This window comes from Ammodytes marinus (genome assembly GCF_949987685.1).
Source record: "Ammodytes marinus genome assembly, chromosome: 8".
In the NCBI taxonomy this organism is placed as follows: domain Eukaryota; kingdom Metazoa; phylum Chordata; class Actinopteri; order Uranoscopiformes; family Ammodytidae; genus Ammodytes; species Ammodytes marinus.
Window position 1 is genome coordinate 26,864,607 of NC_137212.1, and position 22,509 is coordinate 26,887,115.

The 22,509-nt window shown below is 39.8% G+C and overlaps 1 protein-coding gene across 1 annotated transcript in view; it reads left to right on the top strand.

Moving 5' to 3' along the window:
• Positions 1-5,149: 5,149 nt before the first annotated feature.
• kif1aa (kinesin family member 1Aa) overlaps positions 5,150-22,509 on the top strand; it is a gene marked incomplete at its 3' end in the record, with an annotated part of 37,979 nt that continues 20,619 nt past the window's right edge. Inside the window, exons 1-15 of the mRNA XM_080032915.1 lie at positions 5,150-5,280; positions 7,888-8,055; positions 15,917-15,990; positions 16,077-16,259; positions 16,619-16,684; positions 16,773-16,951; positions 17,094-17,205; positions 17,453-17,530; positions 17,650-17,715; positions 17,813-17,830; positions 17,941-18,019; positions 18,132-18,210; positions 18,441-18,583; positions 21,441-21,643; positions 22,277-22,356. Of these exons, the coding sequence (XP_079889041.1) occupies positions 7,950-8,055; positions 15,917-15,990; positions 16,077-16,259; positions 16,619-16,684; positions 16,773-16,951; positions 17,094-17,205; positions 17,453-17,530; positions 17,650-17,715; positions 17,813-17,830; positions 17,941-18,019; positions 18,132-18,210; positions 18,441-18,583; positions 21,441-21,643; positions 22,277-22,356 (1,466 nt within the window). The 5' untranslated portion in view covers positions 5,150-5,280; positions 7,888-7,949. The remainder of the gene's footprint in view (positions 5,281-7,887; positions 8,056-15,916; positions 15,991-16,076; positions 16,260-16,618; positions 16,685-16,772; positions 16,952-17,093; positions 17,206-17,452; positions 17,531-17,649; positions 17,716-17,812; positions 17,831-17,940; positions 18,020-18,131; positions 18,211-18,440; positions 18,584-21,440; positions 21,644-22,276; positions 22,357-22,509) is intronic.

The window sequence follows — 22,509 nt, forward strand, 5'->3', positions numbered from 1 at the left end:
TGGTACTGTAATGTTACCATTGAAAGGTGCTGCTTAATGTCAGCCTAATTAACATATATTACTAGTGACTTATTTTAATAGTGTTTTAGTGGTGCGAGCAATTATTTCACAGCAGTGACAAGTTTATTTATAGCATAGCAGAAGTTGTACTTTTACAAGTGTCAGTGACTGTATGCTGTTTTAGTTTGGTTCTTGAATTGTGATGGAAAGCAGGATAGGCTGCAGTGTTATCGATCAAGCTTATTCAAATAAAAGATTTGATCTTGAATAGGACAACGAGTGATATTTCTGTGATAAGAGTGATTTTAAGCAAGTTTTCTCGACATAGTACATCACAAATAATTCTGTGCAGGGTTTTGCCTTTTATCAATTAGCATTCTGAGTTTCTGTCATGCGAGCAATATAGGAAAAAGGAGAGCATCTTGAAGTCATTTACAGAGGCTCTCAACAATAACTGTCTTATTTCATCCCATGTTCAAAGTTGTGGTCATGGTATATTTGTTTTGCCATTACCAAGCTGGTCAGACAAGGCCAGTCATGCCCCTTTGCCGTGATGGATATGTTAACTGTGGTATATGTTGAGGTGACCGCTGTGCAAGTGGTATGTGCGGTGCAATTAATGGGGGTAACCCGCCTGGTGTACCAATTACCTTCTGTCACTGAAAGAATTTCCCCCTTTGTCCTGAGATTTTGTTGATATTGAGGTCATGTGTGAGGATGGTGGTGTTTCAATGTGTCACAGAACTCTACAATAAAATGTTCTCCATTAATCCAGCCCCAATATGTGTTCTTTTTTCTTGCACAAGTTCACTCATGGGAAAGACCTATCTAACTGTAAATCACTGGATCAGGTCTATCATTCCTTAAAAAAAACTCACCAACAGAAAATCATACTGGGACTGGCCAATGCCATTGTGACACTGTACATTTTGTGCATTCATCCAGGTGGACCAAAGAGGACAATGTGTTCATGTACAAATGCAAACTGATCCCCTCCGCTCTACCATACCTGTTCTATCACTATGCTCTCATCGCTCTTAGCTGATGAGTCAGGCAGGCAGAGTATCTTGTAATACTGTTTTGAGGCTGTGTCAACTTGTTTTTAATGCATCCATCTGCAGTGTCCATTTATATGTATACCACTAGAGGGAGTTTATCTCACAAGCTGTGTCCATGATCTGATAGACTCTACATATAAAACAGTGATAGACTTTGGAATTTATCCCATACCTTTACTACGAGGAAAGCAGACTGACGCCACAAATAGTTCTAGTTTCCCCTTAATAGAATATGTGTTTTTTATGTGTATTTATATCAAAAATGTTGGCAGGGTTTAATACGTAGAAGTTTAAAGGAGAATTAAGTGATATTTTTGTATTAATATGTGTTAAATCACTCTATATTAATACAGCAATCACTTAAACAGTATGCACAGTTCATAACACAGGTATCCCAGTCATTCAGCTTTGCAGTAATTGCCAGATAAAAAATGTAATATCCCGCTCGTTTTTATCCAATAAGGAGACAGAGTGATATAAAGAGGCGGGTCCATGTGCCGGTGAACGATGACTCTTTGCTCTCCATCGCGGCACTATCTGACGAAGAAGGCTGTGTGTGGGGACTTTCTTTATATGTCCATGTTGGGGACGTGGGAAGGGACTTCTAACTACAGTCTCTGACAGGAAGTTAGCTAAAAGAACCATATCACTTACCTTCTCCTTTAAGTCGTGTGTTGGCTGTTTGTGTTTGAGCTGCTTTGAAGCATTTTCCCACTCATTACTTCTAAGTGAAATGTTGAATGCTGGACAAGTATCCTTATCATTTGCTTCTTAAACCTGAAAAGAAACATTTAAAAATAAATCAGACTAGTTACTCCAGCGCTAAGAATAGCTTTTAGTTGGATATGCAAGTGAGGTACCACTGCAGGTACCAAAATCAGCAAGTCGTGTGGTCAATTGCTGTATGTCATTATACATTACAATGTTACAATGGCACTTAATATATTTTTTTTAAATCTTTATTGAAATGTCTGATTTCTTTTAAAACATTCATTCCATGATATCAAAGATCGGTCATTTTATTCTCTGAATATTTTTCAACCAAATTAAAACCTTGTTTCAGTGGATTATGTTTAAATATTCATTATTCAGGTTATGATGGTATTGTCTCTGTTGTATGTCTGTTGTTTCCATGTTAGGGAGGGAGTTTCTCTCTACGTGCACTGGATAGAGACACACCAAGAGCGTCTCTTTAAGAAAACATGTCTGTCACACTAGGCTCAAGGCAACAGCTCACTCAATCAATAAATTATTCAGGCTCCTGTGCCACTGAATTTAGACATGGCAGCACAGTGCTGGAAGGCTGGGCAGAAACTATACCAAAACCAACCCCTCCTGCATCCTCCTACACTGGTACTCCTAAATAATCAAATATATATTTAAAGACACTTTGCGTCCACTTAAAACTGAGCCTTTAGCTTGACCTAGCTCACTTTTAAACAAGGATGACGTGTGTATATGCGTATCTCATCTAGAGTGTGGTGATTCATGCCAGTGACATCATCCTTTTTCTGATGTGATTCACTTCTGATGTTGTGTGGTGTTGGTGTAGGACCATATCCACACTTCAGAGCATTCTACTCTTTCTGTGCACAGATTAGACCTTGAGATCTTAATGCTGATGAATTAAATAAAGATCTTGCATCAGATAGAAGTAGTGGAGGCAGAGGGGGGGCCCAAGAGAGATGTTGAACATCAAGCAAATGTGTGTGTGTGTGTGTGTGTGTGTGTGTGTGTGTGTGTGTGTGTGTGTGTGTGTGTGTGTGTGTGTGTGTGTGTGTGTGTGTGTGTGTGTGTGTGTGTGTGTGTGTGTGTGTGTGTGTGTGTGTGTGTGTGTGTGTGTGTTTCTGGTAGGCCTGTGCAAAGAGCAAGGTCACAAAACACAATTGCATTGTGTTTCACTCAGGCTGAAACCTGAGCAGCCAAAGTATCCTACTACCAGATAGAGAGTTCCTGTTCACCCCTTATTGTTGCTAAGCCTCATGTGCAATGGACTAGGCATGGCATCATTTCCATAAGCCCCTTCACATTCTATAGGTAAAAAATTGATTTCAACTAATAGGTGAATTGAATACATTTGGAGTTGTGTATCGATCTGATGGTTACAACCTCTATAAACCATTACTGTCCTGCCCAGGTCACTCACAAGGACACATTGACATTATTAGGCCCGGTCCTCTCATCTCTCCAGTCAGTTTAATGACCATGTCCCTATACAAGAACATCTCTCCAGACGTTGTATTTAGTCTTCATCTGTTTACACTCAATTATTCTTTAACATTTACCCAGGTTGAACTACACATATTGAGATTGTAAGTTGATGTGATTCATCTTTTATAATTTTCTGATTATAATTGTTGCTACAAACAAATAAAAAGCAACAAACAATAAACAACAACCCATAATGAATCTTTAACAGATTGGAAAAGATGATTCGGTGTATAATTACAAATTGTGCTGGTTCTTAAATTTCATATTGATTGGTTTTTGTTTTTCTTTAAAAATGTAATACAAGATCAAAACCTTTTATGTAAGAGATGCTAATATAGGTACAGATATTTGTTTTAAATGCAGCTCAGTAGCATTTGGAGATTGAGAGATGAAGAGAAATTATTAAACACATTTAGATACAAGTGGCCAGGAGGATATCATAAGTCCATCACACCATCTCCCATCCTGCTTTACATTTTAATTAGAGAGCACCAATCTACCCATAAATTCCCACATGGCGTTTTAAAATTGTAGCTAAACTCCCCAAATTGACATAACAATTTATTTACGATTTTTCACAGCAGACATTTTACCAAAACAGAGAGACAGTGAGTCAGCATGAGCTACAACAGGACCCTAAAACTGAAGCTGCTAAGCTGAATTCAAACATCAGTATTGTTTTACAATAATGTATAGCTTTTCCTTTACTGTAACATATCAGAATGTCTTCTGTGAACAAAGGCCTCAATGCAGTCATAACCTCAACTAATGTGTGTGCTATAAAGATATACTGCCAAAACAAATCATATGAGATCATAGCTTTCATTGTTGTTATTAAAGTCACACGGCACCGAAGAAATGTTGTCATGTCACAGTAAGAAAAAGCACAGGTGTAAATAATAAAGATGAAAGATGTCTGAATTAAATGTAACTGCTTTAGTTTGAAGCTCCTGGTGTGGAGCATGCTGGGACATTTACAGAAAGTGTAGCCATTGTTAATGGTTGTAATAACACATTTATTTTCCCCACTTTGACAAGGCCAAATGCCTGCTGTGAAAAAAACCCATCTATTGTATGCTTACAATTTAACTTGCTGCATTTGCTGCAGTAAACAGATGGTGTGTAGGCAAACAACTGATTATTATCCCTTTAATCTGCAATGCAGAAAACTCAAATCACTTCAGAAAGAGGTATAGGCTACATTTTCCCTATTTTTGAATATTTCTGCAACAAAATAATCCTGTTTCTTTTGCCAGAACCTGATCCGACATGTATACATTGTGTGCCTCCCTGAACAGGCAGTTTCCATGGTGGACAGACCTGCTTTGTGCCAGTTTGTCTCCTCTCAGCTTGATGTCCCTGGCCTGACCTACTAAACCCTATTCATGACAAATGCGTTTTTATTCCGTTGGTTGCATTGAGAACATTCCTGCCTGTAGGGCTGTTTCTGCGATATGCTATTTTTTATAGTCATTGTTTAATTTTTTTAAAATAAAAAGTACAACACAACATCAGCTTTTCTCAGAGATTTCATTAGATATACTAATCTTGCCCCACCTCTCCTCCCCTCTCGCTCTCTCTCTCTTCCCGCTACTGCATTGATGCTGTTACCTCCCTCGGTGATGATGTCACTGGCTCAGTGGAGCTCGAGCATCCTTACCGAAGGCAGGCACGGAGACAACAGAGCCATTTTGACCGCTTCGGAGTGCGAAGAAGCGGACAACAACAACCGTACGGACCGACCTCCTTCCTTAGCTGGGTCCCCACCGGCAAGGCAGGGCAGGGCAGGGTAGAGGGGGTGTAGGGGTCGGCGGGTACGAGACACCGTCGGTGGTAACCTCAGCCCTTCCCGTTTTCATGGAGAGGAGGAGGAGAGGCTGTTAGCATCAGCAGGGGCAGTACCAGAGCCGGAGGTGGAGGTAAAGCTACGGAGCAGGATATTCAAGCAGACAGCCACGACACAACAACACGGTCTCCTCGCGGGGAAAAAGACGTTATTGGCACTGCGGAGGTAATGTGTAGCATTTTATTTTACCACTGTCCCGCCGGTTGTTGCCGTTTTAACGAGACAGTCCTTTATTTACTTTGTATCAGATCTCCTGGGGGGAGATGGGCATAGGGTGCGGCCATTGAGGAGGCTGTCAACGCCAGAAAGATAGTGTAGAGACATAATGACATTTAAGCTGCTTTGAAACATTGTAGCCTAGCCTATATGTATGCTTACTGTCATTCTATCTTATATTTTATTGTTTGTTAAGATGCCTTTATTATGTGAGGAGGGCGACAGGAATAAACGCCCTGTCATTGGGCGAAAGGTAAACTACGAGACTTCGCCTATGGCTATGAATGTTTATTGAAGAAGTGTCAGGTTAGAAGCTCCGATAATGACGCATTAAGTGTTTTTTGTTGTTGTTATTTTTATTTATTTTTTAAAGTAGGCCTAATGGCAGCAGTGAATTATTAATTTTAGCAAACAAACAAAATATTGGCCAAAACCCTCATTGACTTTTAGTGTGTGGCTTTGCTCTCTTGCTTATAAAAGCAATATATATATATATATTATGTAATATAAATATATTTTTAATATGAGGTTAAAGTGTATCAGACTGTCGTCATGCTCAAGTAGACACAGGCATAGTTTATTACATTAGCCTTTGCCTTTGTCACCGGGAAAATGGTGGCCGCCCAGCTGAGCTGCATCATCAGCTGATTGCTCTGAGCATCAGTGTATGAAAGATTTTGGCCATGGATGTTGATGGAAAAGGAAAAAAAAGTAGATTTACAATTTCTGTTGCAGTGGGTGAACATAAGATGTGTTTTAAGGTTGTTCATTTAATCTAGCCCACACCTTGGACATTTGAGTCACAAACCATAGCAACGCGCTCTGAATTTTTAAACAAAATCCCACATCCTGGGCACAATCAAGTTAAAGGGATGACACTTTCTCTCATTAATATGCTATGAAATATTTATTGAATATTGAGTTGGATCTCTCATATTAGGCGATAGTGTACTATATATCCTAATTTGTCCCAGTGTAGGCCTACATTATGGTCACACCTTAAAAAAATATAAGATACTGATTTCCCATTATATAAGGAGCATTCAATTCCATAAATGAATGTGTCTAGGTGCCAGCTGTAGAGGATGTACCGGTAACCGGGGGTGACACAGCAAATTTACAACACCCAATTCTGATGGCAGACATCTGAGTCACCAACTTTAGGAACGTGCTCTGAATATTGAAACCCAAGCACACATCCACCATGGGCACAATTTAGTTAAAGGAATGACAATGTTCTCTTATTAATACGGTATAAATGATCACAGTTTTATAATGTGAGGTGTGCCGAGGAAGTCAATCCACCGTATTGCTCACTGTCAAAACGTATTGATGAAAACATTCAACGGTTGTAATTTGATCCCCACAGATGATGAGTCATGGTTTGCTCTTAAAACACCCCACAATGCCGCCACACACTAACACGACATCACATCAAACGGCTATTAAATGATCATATATTCTTTGAGGGGACGATATGATGAGTTCCGAGGGTTGTTCATGAAAGTGGGCTGCTGAATGGAGCCAGACCCCTGGATGGATTTGTGGCTGGTTTCAGTGCCATTGTCATCCAGGGGAATAGCTTGACATTTAGCTGCTGCTGCTGCATTTCTTTTGTTTCTGCTGTAGCTTTATATTGTCCATCTCCCTTGGCTGTAGCAGCTGACCACGCATGGTCTTTTCAGGTTACAGCCACACACACACACACACACGGCCCTGCCCTCCTCTGCTGCGCTGGTCCTGTTAACCATAGGGTGTAGGCTAATATTCAGCCCTCACAGTTATTCAGGCGAGACACTGCAGGCAAACAAGATTTTTTCAAGATATTTGTCTATTATGCTTCCAAAACAGACTTTTCATTTATACTAGTATGAAAGAAGACATGTCATATCTTCTTTCATACTAGTATAAATGAAAAGTCCAAACTGTTTATTAAGTGCATTATCTCAAAATTAGTTTTTTTTCTTCCTTTCGAACCAAAAATCTTAATTTCTAAAGCATCGACATCGACTACACTTTCCATAATCATTCTTGGAACTATTCTGAATGTTATAAATTAAGGATTTGTTTATATGTTTTTTATACATTTTAGGACCTGTTCATGGTATTTTTTGATTCAAAAGGAAAAAAGGCTGTATCCAAAACCCGTTGTGTAAAAACCTTGGACATTTAAATGTTAAAAACATAAAATAAGGATTGTAACTCTGGCTTCATCTAAATATTTGGTTTTTAAAGAAATGCAAATGTAACATCGTTATTTAGATATTTGTTAATTTTCACATTTATTCAAGCATTTCTGAAAAAATTGTTATACAAATTTTTTTTTTTTTTTAAATAATCCACTGGCAAAGCTTGATGATGATATTAATAAGTACAATGTTTACCCTATTCACCTGCAATGTCTCGTTTGTGACATAACATGGCAGGAAATGACATAACACATGCCAAAAAAGTAGCATAAGTCTGTTGTAGCATGTGATTTGCATGTGAATTGATGTATACGGATACATCTAGGAATTGTATTAATTAGGATTCACTCTGTGTTCCCTTCTACAGACCTGCAGGCCCTAAACCAGGGCACTAAAGAAGGCACCCCGAGGTGCTAGGAAGACAGCACCATGGCTGGGGCCTCTGTGAAGGTGGCGGTGCGTGTCCGCCCCTTCAACTCAAGAGAGATCGGAAAAGAAAGCAAATGCATCATTCAGATGACAGGAAACACCACCAGTGAGTAATCTAGCAAGAGCTTTGCATTCACCTGCACTAGTGTCGTATGTGTAGCCTACTAGTTATGTTTTTATTGCCTCACATTAAGAATCAAATATAGACTCCACACTGTGAGCAGCAACAGTGTGGATAATGGTTGGTTTCAGAAGAAAATGGGTTCTGGCTTTTCTGAACTATTGCCTGACTTGACATGTCACCTCCCAGTGTGAGGGGAGCAGAACCTATTGAAAGACAGGTAACATGAGATGGAAATGTGTTAAGAATCAGCTTTAATTTATTTAGGTTATTGAGATAATTTAATCTTTCTATAGAGCACATGTCAGATTGACCACTGTCTAATTACTACATGGTCTATCTATTCAGTTACTAAATGTAACCAGCAGTAGAGAATGAAATCTCTAGAACATTGTGCAGTAGATGACATAATCTCCTGCCCTTTGACTTCATGATTTATTAAGGACCAGGCCTGTCATTTGCATTTGTGTCCAGATTTTAAAAAATGGCTTCTTATTCATAATTTTGTAATTCATCTTTCTATTCACATTTGTACAAGTACAATAATGACAGATGCATCTTGAAGAAACATTTAGTTCACTTAAAATAGCCCCTACAAACATTTGTGAGTTTAATTTCATGTTTACTTGTATCTAGTTTGTAAAAACGTTGTATGTAAAACCTAGTGTACTTGATTTTGAGCCCATAATGTTGTATGTTTAAGTCTGTAGTTCAGAGCAGCCCACATTCCTAGGGTTATGCAGTGCACAGAGTGAGGACTCTAGTCAAGAGGAGACTGGAAAGATACTCGATATGTAGTCTGCTTAGCAAGGTAAAGCCATTCGTTAATAATGGATGAGGCTTCCTGAAATATTTACTGTTCGGCCTAATTTAGCCACCCCCCCCCCCCTTCCTCATGCCATGGACGACTAGACAACAAGCTGGGTGGCCTTTGGGACGTCATATTCTAACTGTGTGATGTGTTGTGTTTTGTGATGTAGTTCTCTGCAAGACTAAATATTAAGAATCATAACAAATCATTCCTCTTTTTGAAGAGTCCCTCAACAGGGATTTCACAGTGTGATGGTAACTAAATCCATTTAGTTGACACCTACAGTAAGAGTGGTGTCATTGCCTTGGCATGGAGCTTCCTTCCTCTGTCTGTACAGTATTGGACAATGAATAATTTGCTGTCAGCAGTAAATTTATACCAGAGGCACTGTCACCCACAGGGAATATATTTACCTGTGAAATGTCCTTGGAGACGTCCTGTTCCATGTCATCTGTGCATTTGATTTTTTTTTTTTTTTTTAGATTATTTTTTTGGCATTTTCAAGCTTTATTAGACAGTACAGAGTTGAAATGGGGAGACAGAGAGAGAGGGGGGATGACATGCAGTAAAGGTCCACGGGTCGGACTCGAACCCGCGACCACTGCAACGAAGGCTGGAGCCAATATGGTACGCGCTCTATCCACTACGCCACCGGAGCGCCCCAGTGCATTTGATTTCTAATCACACAAAGCCTTGTTGTTGTTGTTGATAAAGTAAGTTATCCCTATATATGTGACTTGAAGACACTTGAACTTCAGTGAATTTCAATTGCATGCTGCCATGATAATGAGTATGGTGTTTGTTTGTTCTTTTCTTACAAATCATTTGGACAGTTGCTGCTTTTTCAACACTATATCCACTACACTATTTTAGTTTTTGGGATACCTTCTGAGAGGATTTGCATACATCATACATATTGCAATACAAACACTAAACAGGCTGACACAGCACTGTAGATATTGTATAATATATACCATTGAATAGAGATACATCGATTAATCGGTCGGCCGATTAATCAGGCAGATTATTGGCATTTTGAGATAATCGGCATCGGTGGATATCAGCGCTCACAAGGCTTATTAAAATAATAAATAAATAATGTAGGTGTGGCTGCTGGGGAGCAATGTTAGCGTTTTTTAACCAAAAATATCTTCCCTGTATGTGTTTCTATTTTGATAATTACAGATAGCTTGACAGAAATCCAGAAGTCCCTTTTGGCAATATTTACCTACATTTATTTACGCACAGCACTACAACATGTTATCAGTATTATATATCGGCAATCATCCGACCTGCTCTCTATCGGAATCGGAATCGGCCATTGAAAAACCCAAATCTGTCAACCACTACTGTTGAATGCTATTCTGTAAAGTGTGGCGAGGCAAAATTGACTGTTGAATCCTTTTATGTACATGGCTTTTTCTAGAATTTGTTTTCCATTGTGTGTTTTGTTTATTACAGCATATTTACTATTTGCTACATACTGACCGGTACTTAGAAATATAACATACAGTACGACAGAGGTAAGATAACACAAAGCTGGTAAAATGCTGTTAACGTTTGTGGGGAAAGGAAATAAAGGATTTAACTTAGTAAATAGACCCCATAATGAGCGTTTTACAAATACACAAAGTAGGACTGTTGGAACAGATCTGAGCCAGGCCTAAGGCCTGATTCTGTTTAATAACTCTAACTTAAAATCCTGAGGTTAAGCTGAGTTATTTCAGTAGTTCAAGGAAAACACTTCCACATGGAACACAACGCTGCTCTCAGCCAGACTACATGTCTTTCAGCAGAGCAGATTGTTCTCTTCCAAAGTGATTCAATGGCTCTGGATGTGGACTGGAGGTTGTGAGCAGACTGCTATTGGTTGCAGTGTCTGGAGGGGGGTACAGAGGCAGGGTATAAATGGCCCCTTGTCTTTCTCTAGTCTGGGAGGAGGAAGAAGAAGGAGCTGTGCGTTTTTTTGTGTGCGTTTCACTCTGCTTTGTGCTCTCTGACACTCTTGTGTGGGTCAATAGCCCAGTTCCCACAAAGTGGGAGAATGGTGGCGATCTTGTTGTCTAAGAGATCTTCCCTCCCACGGTGACCTTAATTAAGATGCAGGGGACAGCCCTGAGAGAAAATATGCCCCTCTTAAGAAGGCTTTTAAATGTATATACTTGGTGGAGGGAAAATAGAGTGAATTTGTTTTTTAATATATGCATAGTTTTAATTACATTTAAAGACCTTAGGAGCATAATGTTGTATGTACTGCTCTGTAATGCTAATTTTGGCACAACATATAAAATGTATGTCCTACAGACTTCTAAAGTGGGATAGAAGTCCAACATAAAGCAGCAGACACAGCACCTGCAGCCAGCATCTCTGTGGCTGTGGTCCAGTCCCTGTCAGTGGGTTCACATCCCCTCCCCTGTGACAGAGCTGCTGACGCAGACACATTTCCTCTGCTATTGACTGGGGCTGCTCAGCCGTAACAGTCTGACCAGCATCACTCACTCACAATTATGAAGACCCAGCAGCCATCACAAATGTGCCCTAACAGGATGCGGAAAATATGACGAATGAAATGTAAAATTAAACGAACGCAGATAATCACCCCTAAAACTAGGATGAATGAATGATGTCACATGTGGGTGTCACCGACAGTGATGTTGACAAACAGTGGGTACACTGAAAATCACGACTGGTGGAAAATAAATATATAAAGGAACACCCTTTTTAAAATGTAGTTTACATACAAACTAATCTCTATTTAAAAATCCAATCTTCATTTTTGGGAATTGAAATTACTGACGTCATGTTGAGCTGAAAAATATTACATAGTATAAAGCGCAGCTACAGTTGGAACTGTCCCTTTAGAATAAGTAATGTACTTGGTACCCTATCCCCTGTAAAGTATTCATTATTGTATTGTAAAAAAGAAGCAGGAATGTCATTGGTTAACACTTAAAGCCATAGTGTGTAAATTATGTCGCCCCATTAGGAATTCTAAGTAATTACAACAACACTGTCAAGCCTTCGGTGATCACGCATTGATTGTATGCCTTCTGCTGTACATCCAGGTTTTTTCTTAGCAGTAGAATCAATAACTGAAACATTTCTTAGGCGCTTCTTGAGCTCCTGTGCTGTTGGGGGGCGACACCAGTTTGTAAACGCTGTCATGCTGAGAAATACAGAGAGAGTTTTGTGGAGCTGATAGGCTTAATCAACTCATTTGGCAATGGCTTTGATGTAACAGACATTTACTGTATATTCATATGAATAAGTTACACACTAGAGCTTTAAACTCACTAGTAAAGGTCAGCATGTGCATCTATTATGTGTTGGTAAAAGGGACCTTATGGTAGCCTGGAAATCCAGACCCACATCTAGATCGATATAGGGTCTGGCCACGATCAATAGATCTTCTCAACTCAAGAAGCGGCACCTACATGTGCATTTCAAATACCACTGCTCGCAATTGGACTGCACTACGACCGATCAGAGCGATAACAAGGTGACGTATTAAGCCCCGTTTTTTTAGCACACAGCGGGGTTAACTAGTTAAATAAACTTTTGGTTGGTAGGCAAAACAGAACATTCTTCTTTCTTGCTAATGAAAGATTTGAGTGCAGTCTTCCAAGTCGTTAAATGTCGAGGCCAATGCCGTTTCAAACTCAAATAACGTATCCGCATCCATCTTTGTTGTTTTAATGCCCATCCGGTTACGTCTGCCCCACAGCCGAATACATAGAGTGCTGGCCAGCCCATATCAGATAGGTTGATTTTGATTGGTAAGTCAGAATTTTCCGACATACACTCAACAAAAATATAAACGCAACACTTTTGTTTTTGCTCCCATTTTTCATGAGATGGACTTAAAGATCTAAAATTCATTCCAGATACACAATTGTACCATTTCTCTCAAACATTGTTCACAAATCTGTCTAAATGTGTGATAGTGAGCACTTCTGCTTTGCTGAGATAATCCATCCCACCTCACAGGTGTGCCACATCAAGATGCTGATCTGACATCATGATTAGTGCACAGGTGTGCCTTAGACTGTCCACAATAAAAGGCCACTCTGAAATGTGCATTTTTTTGCTTTATTGGGGGTCTGGGGACTCAGAACCAGTCAGTATCTGTGAACAATGTTTGAGAGAAATGGTACAATTGTGTATCTGGAATGAATTTTAGATCTTTAAGTCCATCTCATGAAAAATGGGAGCAAAAACAAAAGTGTTTCGTTTATATTTTTGTTGAGTGTAGTTAATGAGCTCCAATGGATCGTGCCCAGACCAACACACTGAGCAAATTTAAATTGGCCAGCGGCAGGTCTGGATTTCCAGGCTAACCTTATGGTGGATATTTGCAGAAACTCTTGACCACTTGTGGTGAGGGGGTTTGCATACTACTGACAGAAGAAAATGTAGCTGCTGTTGTATGTTTGCCATCCGTGACATGACTTTCAGACCTGGCATCATCTATAAACTCAAGACCTGGTAATTAAAGACCATTTCCCATCATAAAATAAAAAGACAGTGATGCTGATGTGGTGCTCTGTGTGCTCAAAACTGGCCTCAGGTGGAGATTACCCTGACACGCAAGCAGTGACCGCTTACAACGTCATCCAATCTACTTTATATTTAAATAGGAAGCCCTGGCCCATGTCTCACTGGAACTCTCGTATACGCTGCCAATCACTTCCACTCTAAAGTAATTAACTTATATGAGAGCAAAGCGCTGTTCTTTCCGATGCTGGAGCAATCAGAGATGAGTAAGAAATGAGGCCCCGTCGCATTGCTCTGCTTCGAAATGATAGTTCGATCTTGATATATTTTTCATTTTGGAAGCTTAGTAGAGCTTAGTAAAGTAATCCACGTCTACTTTCACATTCGGTTTTAACTTCCTTCTGTTATAAAATACAGAATCATTGTTATTTTGCAGGAAAACCAAACAATTTATTTTCTTTTTTTTACAATGGGGCAGCTTGAGATCCTGTTGGATCATCATTCACTGTCGGACTAGATTAGAAATGCAGTTTTTGTTCATGTGCTCTTAATAGTTTTTTTTTAAATCAAAGACGGAAGGGATGTGTGTGAATGATGTATTTCAGAAAAGCAGCATAATAAAAAAGTAATAGGTTGTTACTTTTTAGAAGTTCTCTAGTCTACCACTTATTTCCTAAATATATGAGCAGTCAGGATTCATAATGGCCAACAACACCAGAGTTCAGCGTAACAGGTCACAAGGCCATCACTAATATATAAATGTGATGAGTGGAGGGATTAATAAGCATTGCTTGATTAAAGTTTGCTGTTCCTCCCATTCTAAGTGGATATTTAGTGCTAACTGGAAATTCTGGTGTCTGATGTCATGACACATTACTGTAGAAGCCCATTTGTGGCAGGAGACAGAAATGGAGCACAATAGGGGAAATGACAGGAAACGTTTGACAATTGATTCTATGGACACCTAATGGATTTTGACATAATTGTAAGCAGTGAATACATTACTTGCGTAAATATGAAAGAGGGAACTGTGTGTATAATCTAGTGCATCTTGCATCATGCTTGGCCATCTTCCAGAGTACCTAGTAGCCGTCATGCCCAATAAATGGCCTCATGTTTTTGTCATGGTGAGGAATAGTCCTGAAACCTGAAACCAAAGTCAGCACTGCCTGCCTATATCTCAACGCTGTGTAGAGAGGAAATAACACATACTTGAGAGTGTACTTAGCCAAGGGCCCTTTCCTCTATTATTATCGACCCCATCTGCATTAGTGGAGAAATCGGTTTCTGGACCTCTGAGATGGAGCAGGGAAGCTTTTTTTTATAATTGGCATCAACAGACCACACCAAATGTATTATATTTGAATGGACGCGCTTTGGTAGTAGTCACACGAAAACCCCTCAAATTCAATACCTCAGGGTCTTACATGCTTTTAGAAGATAGGATCCATTTGCATTGATGTATATGATATTTTAACAACACAATGCACATTGTAATTGTAAAATGTCTCTCTAAATCATGAGAATGAGCTCATTTGTTACTGAAAACCTTTTGTCTACAAAGTCCTCATTGCTGTTGCTTCATGTTGATTTGAGAATATTATCTGCAAGAATAATATTGTTGTTTCACTTTTTCCTCGCATAGTTATTGAATGTTTAAATCAAGTAGGCCTATATATACCGATATGATGATACTGTTTTCAAACCTTCAAGATGCATATTCTGTACAATATATATAGCTTTAAAAGTCCTGTCTACAGTTACACTGCACTAAAATGCTTAACATGCCATCATAACGTGAGCACCTTAAGCCATTTGTAACATTGTCATCCTGGGGATGTCAATGTACTTTGACTGGGGTACTTTCTCCATTAGATCTGTGATTTACCATAAAGATAATATCAGTTCTTCTCTGTCAGTCTAGAGAAAATGAACAGAGGCTAATAGAAGTATAATTTTTCAGAAAGTCTTTCAAAGCTCAGAGCCGATGGTTATTTCAGGCTGAGACTGCTGAAAGATGAGCTGAGTATGACTGGCTGAATATGAGCCGCTCCAAAATGGCCACTGGTAGATAGAGAAACTTAGTAGGTAACAAACAGCATGGCCTTTTGATCTGGTTTAGTTTGAGTATTAGTGCCTCACCAGCAGGATTATGATGCATACTTTAACCTTGTTTATTCTTTTGCTTGATATTAGCTTGCCTCTCAGATGCTCACATATTTTCACAAGTTTGTCTATACTGTAACACAATGCACTGTATGTATTTCGCTGCCTGCCAACACCGTCAGCATGGGGGAAATGTTTTCTCTTTTCTGTGTTCATCTTTCAAAAAAATGCCAATAGGTTTCTTGACCCAATACTTTTACAGTGTGATTCTGGGCTTTAGTGCAAAGGCCTTAGATGACCATTGCACCAGAAGAGGGGGCAGCTTAAGGCCTCCCCAGCTCAATTAGCACAACATGACCAACACAGCTCAGGTAGAGTTTCCTGTGGGCGTGTCTCACCCTCCCTCTGACCCGTGTTCCTTGTCCTGTCTTTCAGCCATCAGCAACCCCAAGCAGCCCAAAGACAACAAGAGCTTCAACTTTGATTACTCCTACTGGTCCCACACCTCGGTAACTCTTTCTGCACTGTTCCCCCACTGTTGTATACACACCCCCCAATGAGAGTTAAGTGGCTGATTGTTGATCTCTGTCCACAGCCCGACGACCTCAGTTTTGCCTCTCAGATGCTGGTGTACAAAGACATCGGAGAGGAGATGTTGCTGCACGCCTTTGAGGGCTACAACGTCTGCATATTTGCCTATGGTCAGACAGGGGCCGGCAAGTCCTACACCATGATGGGCAAACAGGATGTCAAGGATCAACAAGGAATCATTCCCCTGGTACAGACTATTAAGGACTAGTTGATGATTATCCAGTGTTAATACACAGCCTAGGCTCTGTAAACGTGCATGTTGCTTGCCAAGTTGGGTCGCTTTGTTTACATACATACCCATGAGCAGAGCCTAGGCTGTGTATTAACACTGATTTGATTTTCAGCGCACACACACAGTGTACTGAAAGGTAGCGGATCGTGAGGAGATGTTCACTGATTTTGAAGTTATTTTGACAACAAGCGTTCTCCAGAATTGCTCACTCCACCCCTCATTCATCATTGCTGATAATACATCATGGGAAAGTTATTTAGAATTCCTCATATGTAACAATCACATAAATAATGTTCTGATTTTACTCCTTCCAGATGTGTGAAGATCTGTTCACGAAGATCACTGACAATTCAGACAACAGCAAGTCTTACTCTGTGGAGGTAGGTATTGGTGCTTGCTGTCGTCAGTTTTTGCTACTAATGCAACACCAGCTCTGAATGTTGAAGCTAATATCCTGAATCTGAACAGGTGAGCTACATGGAAATCTACTGTGAACGTGTGCGGGACTTACTGAACCCCAAAAACAAAGGGAACCTGCGTGTCCGCGAGCATCCTCTGATGGGACCGTATGTGGAGGACCTGTCCAAGCTGGCAGTCACCTCCTACAATGACATCAATGACCTGATGGACTCTGGCAACAAGGCCAGGTGATGTGCTGCATTCTTGTTTTATTATTGTAGGACTACTAGTCATTGGCTCTGTAATTGTAAGACATCCTCCTTGTTGGACAGACATGGAGCACACAGCTTTCTCCTCAAACTGATACAAATGCATTGACTGTCTCTACAGGACTGTGGCTGCCACCAACATGAATGAGACAAGCAGTCGCTCGCACGCCGTCTTTAACATCATATTCACTCAGAAACGCCACGATGCTGAGAGCGAGAACACCTCGGAGAAGGTGGAGATTTGTCACATCCTGAGCCCACTCATTTAACATTGAGCTGTTGCGTCTGCTTATCTTTGAGCTGACTAATGACGCTGATTTAAATGCCCTAAATTGGAAATCAATGCTTGCTTGAAGGTCATACTGTAATGATAAGGAAACGTTGTCAAGCTGTTTCTTTCTAATGAAACCTGTCTCCGGGAATAAGACACATAGCTTTGGCCACTGTGTTGCCTGGTTTTTATTGGATGTTCTGTTGCAGGTCAGCAAAATTAGTTTGGTGGATTTGGCTGGCAGTGAGAGGGCAGATTCCACTGGAGCCAAAGGCACCAGGCTTAAGGTAAAAAGACATTTTGGATATTAAAAGATCCATCTGAAAACACATCTCTTTGCATAAAATGGTTAACAATCAATATTACTAACTGTAAATACCGTTCTCTGCTTCTTGTTTTATCACAGGAAGGAGCAAATATCAACAAATCTCTTACTACACTGGGGAAAGTCATTTCTGCTTTGGCAGAAGTGGTATGTACTGTATTATATCCACATATTGTACATCGAAAGATAAAGCCCATGTTATCTGTGATAAACATGTTAATTTTACATTTCTACTCATTTTTAGGACTCTGGGTCAAATAAGGTAATACATTTAAAATATGTATTCATTTTGACATTCATTTACTTATTGTTTTTCTTAACTTTAACTTCATCAAATACATTGATTTTAATTTGATACCCTTACCGTAACAGAATAAAAAGAAGAAGAAAGTGGAATTCCACATCCCCTACAGAGATTCAGTTCTGACCTGGCTCCTGAGAGAAAACTTAGGTATGAACACAATATTTTATTTATATACAAAGTATGTATTTATAATGTTTGTTACTGATCCATTAGTTCTTGACAAATTGAAACAGAGGTGTTTTTTTCCCCACTGCGTCAGGGGGGAATTCTCGTACTGCGATGGTGGCCGCCCTGAGCCCGGCTGACATTAACTACGATGAGACCCTCAGCACGCTCAGGTACAGACAGACAACACATGTTCCCATCACACACACCTGTTCAATGTGACTTAGAAGGACACTGATGCCAGCTAGTCAAAGGTGTTGCCTAATCCACGTTTTCCATGGGATTGTGGTTGTGTATGTGGGCCTTTGTGTCCCCTCCTTCACCTGTGTCAGCATACTCATCCCTCCCTCCCTCACACTCACAGGTACACACATACTCATCCCTCCCTCCCTCACACTCACAGGTACGCAGACCGAGCCAAACAGATCCGCTGTAACGCCGTGATCAACGAGGATCCCAACAACCGCTTGGTGCGCGAGCTGAAGGACGAGGTGTCCCGTCTGAAAGACCTCCTCCTCTCCCAGGGCCTGGGGGACATCATTGATAGTAAGGGATCATTTAGTGGCTTTATTTGGCCATTAGCGCAATCTCTAGATTTAATTCCAGACATTTGTATTGGTGTCACATCCTTATGTTAGCGTGCACGCTCTCCTCTCACTGATAGACTATTGGCCTCACCTCAGCCGACACAGCTGCCCTCCCTAGCACTGCACTTAAATCTTCCCCGTGCTCACAGACATTGTGTGTGTTGATGTTCCGTCAGATAAAGCACAAAGCGAATTACGAGCCGGTGCAGAAAAAAATCAATGAGGAAGACGTGAATGGAGATGAACAGATACCGATTCTCTTTAGACTGCACTAGGACCAGAATTGGCAAGGCTGTGGGTGGGGTTTCAAGCATTAGCCCCTGAAGATAGAGCACATGTCAAGCTAGCTAACATTAGCGTAAATATGTCTGTGTTACAAATTGGAGGTGAGGAGTAGAGACAGACCGATCAATCGAGCCGATTATTGGCATTTTGAGATAATCGGTAAAAATAAACAAATAATATCTGCAGCCTCGTCAGTGTGGCTAGTGTGGAGCAATGTTAGCACTGTTTTCAATTTTAACCCAAATATTTACCTTGTATTTGATTCCATTTTAATAATCACGGCTGCACAGAGGGTTCCATTAAAACATAAAGTGTGGTGTTTGTATATTTACAGATCACAGGTCCGCCACATGAAGCGAATGCACCTATCCCCTTCTTCACATAATGAAACAGGTGTCAATTCTAGTCTACTCATGAACAAAATGAAAATGTGTTACATTTTGAACACTTCCATTGTTTTGAATGAACCAATAGGTAATTAATTTGTCATAGAGAGACGTCATCAGAAGGGAAAATGCAAAGCTATGTGACACGTACTGAGAATAGTGTAGCCATGCTGATGTTTATGTATGCCTACTGCTCTGCTCAGGGGTTCAGCAAGTAATGCATGAATGTTTAAACCCACGAACTGTTTTATTTAAAGGTGTTACGCTGTCTCTCTTTCTCTTTCCTCTGTGTCACTCTTTGTCTCTTCTGCTCCCAGCGTATCGATCAGCTGGTGGTGATATAGAGGGTTTGAAATGTGCGTTTTCTGGCTCTTGCTTTTTGCTCTTGTGGCAGCTTAGCATCACCAGCGCTTACTGTGACAGCACATAGTAGCATTTATGTGTTCACTGCCGCACCACAATACTGTAAAGAATTGATCAGGCGAGTTGCACGGAAATACAAGTAGCTAATGGTAATGTAATAGCACATAGGCAATATGCAAGGCCTGAGAGGGATTTTCAAGCGTTGCCATGCATCATACTGTATGTGCCATGTCATGATGCTGTGGATATCTGTGTATGGCTTCTTAGCTGTGGCATCGTCGGGACTGAGCTTAATTGTTCATGAAGCAACAACACATCGCAATTTAATATGGAAGATTGAGGATCATAATGAAATAGGTTTCATTGCTATCTTTAATTTCCCTGGAGTAGGAAGTATAGCCTCCTTCCATCCCCCTGGCAGTGTTTGTCCGGCTCTATCGCCTCCTGTTGGTAGCCGTAACAAGAAAAACCCAAGATGATGATGCAGCCTTCAGTCACAGATACACTATAATCTCCTGCATTATATTGGATTCGTATACATTTTTACTGTCTCTCTATATTATACAGGATTTCATTAAGTGCTGCTGAGTCGATATTATGTGATCCATCTTGGCGGGCAACAGCCTGTCCAGATGGATGGGTGTGATACACGTTTGTAATTTATTGCTTTGTGTTGCCATAGCAGCAGATGCAAGGTTGATAATTTTCTATTTTGTAGAATCTATGAAAGGCCTTGGAGGTGTCACACAGCAGTGGAAATATACTGAACAGAAAAGAGGGAACATCAGGTCAACTCAGGTCTTGTTGGTAGACTATTTTGATGAAAATACTGCAGTTTATCCTTATTTTAATTCAAATACTGTACATCCAGTAAGGACTTTCTGTTTTCAGTAGTGTTTGGACAATGCTTAAGTTACAAAAGCACACTGAGCATTACATGCATCCTGCCAACTTTAGATAATAATCTTAATTGAGTTTTGGATCCCAGTGTTCTCTGTAGGAAATACAGTATATCTCTTTATGTAATGAGTCATTATGTCTCTGCTCTAGCTCATGTATTGAAAGTTTTTCCATACATGATGACTCATCATATTTACGCTGTCAAAGATGCCTAATATGGACTGAGCACAATCATTTCAGAAATTCTATTTGAAACGGCAGATGGAACAGTATATTGATATATATATATATATATATATATATATATATATATATATATATATATATATATATATATATATATATATATATATATATATATATATATATATATATATATATATATATATATATATATATATATATATATATATATATATATATATATATATATATATATATATATATATATATATATATATATATATATATATATATATATATATATATATATATATATATATATATATATGGACATTTAAAATGTTCTTGTTTTCTAATCTTCCCGCGTATGATGCTCTGCTTGAAGTTTGTATAATAGCTGCATTTTTCTTTGGTCATCATGGCTGGATGGTCACTCCTTGTTGCATCTTTTTAAGTTGGTCCTCTCTGCGCGTGGCTTCCGGCTGGTGCTGCTTTGGCTTGAATATTGGCTTCTTTAAATGTCTCTCTGTGAGTTGTTCCAGGCCACATATGTATCTTCTTTCTTTTCCTTTCCTATCCTCCCTTCTCTTCTTCTCCTCCTTATCCGTTTGGCATTTCTCTATTTTTCTTTATTCCCCATTATCGATTACCCCCCACCCCCAACCCCATTTCCTGTGCACACCCCGTGCTCCCGAACAGACCTATCCGATTACAAGAACAATAACAATAAAGGCCAAGCTGTCAATCAAAGGGATGATCTCTCCACAGTGACCAATGCCATGACGGGGATGAGTCCCTCTCCGTCTCTCTCCGTCTTGTCCAGCCGCGCCGGCTCCATCGCCAGCCTGCACGACCGCATCATGTTCAGCCCAGGCAGCGAGGAGGCCATCGAGAGGCTCAAGGTGACCTCTCAATCAGTGCACTTCATTTGTCATACTCACTGCCAGTAATCACATATTCACAATGCTCCACAGCCGCGTACTGCATATGCAGAGAGAAATCTTGAGTGTCTTCACTAAGCATCTCTACTCTTGTCACATGTTTTTGCTATTGTTGACACATCTCATTAAATGACCAAAGCCAACAATGTACTGACTGACTCATGTCTTCCTACTGAAGTAAAGAAACATTACTCATACAGGAGCATAGTGCCTTTATTTAGGACTTTAATTGGTCATGGGTTTGGTGCTCCAGTGAGTATTTATGGAAGCAGGACCTGTGTGATGCATGTGGGATTGAATCGAAACACTATATAAAAACTATTATATAATAAACTACAATGCCCACACTCCTCTTAATTGAGAAGCCTGTTAAGAATTGCAACAGTATGGATCATTGTGTGTTTTTAATATCAATGGAGCTTTGTATTGAGGAATTACATATATTCAAGGTTTAGTAGAATCAAATGATTATTGGTTTTGGCCTCTTAAGGGTTGTTTGTTCTGACGAAGAAAAGGAAAATATAGAACATCATCATCAGATTTGTCCTTGAAATGACTGTTTACTTTCACTAACACTATCTTTTGAAATGTCAGGAGACAGAGAAAATCATTGCTGAACTCAATGAGACTTGGGAAGAGAAACTTCGCCGAACTGAAGCCATTAGAATGGAAAGGTGAGATAGACAATGTTCCACCTTTATTTGGCTTTATTTTTTTGGTGTAATTCTTCTTGAAATTCAGTTCAAAATAAACATATAAATAGATGACAAAAGACAATGATTATAAACACTTAGAGAGCACAGAACATGGTTGAAAAACATAACATG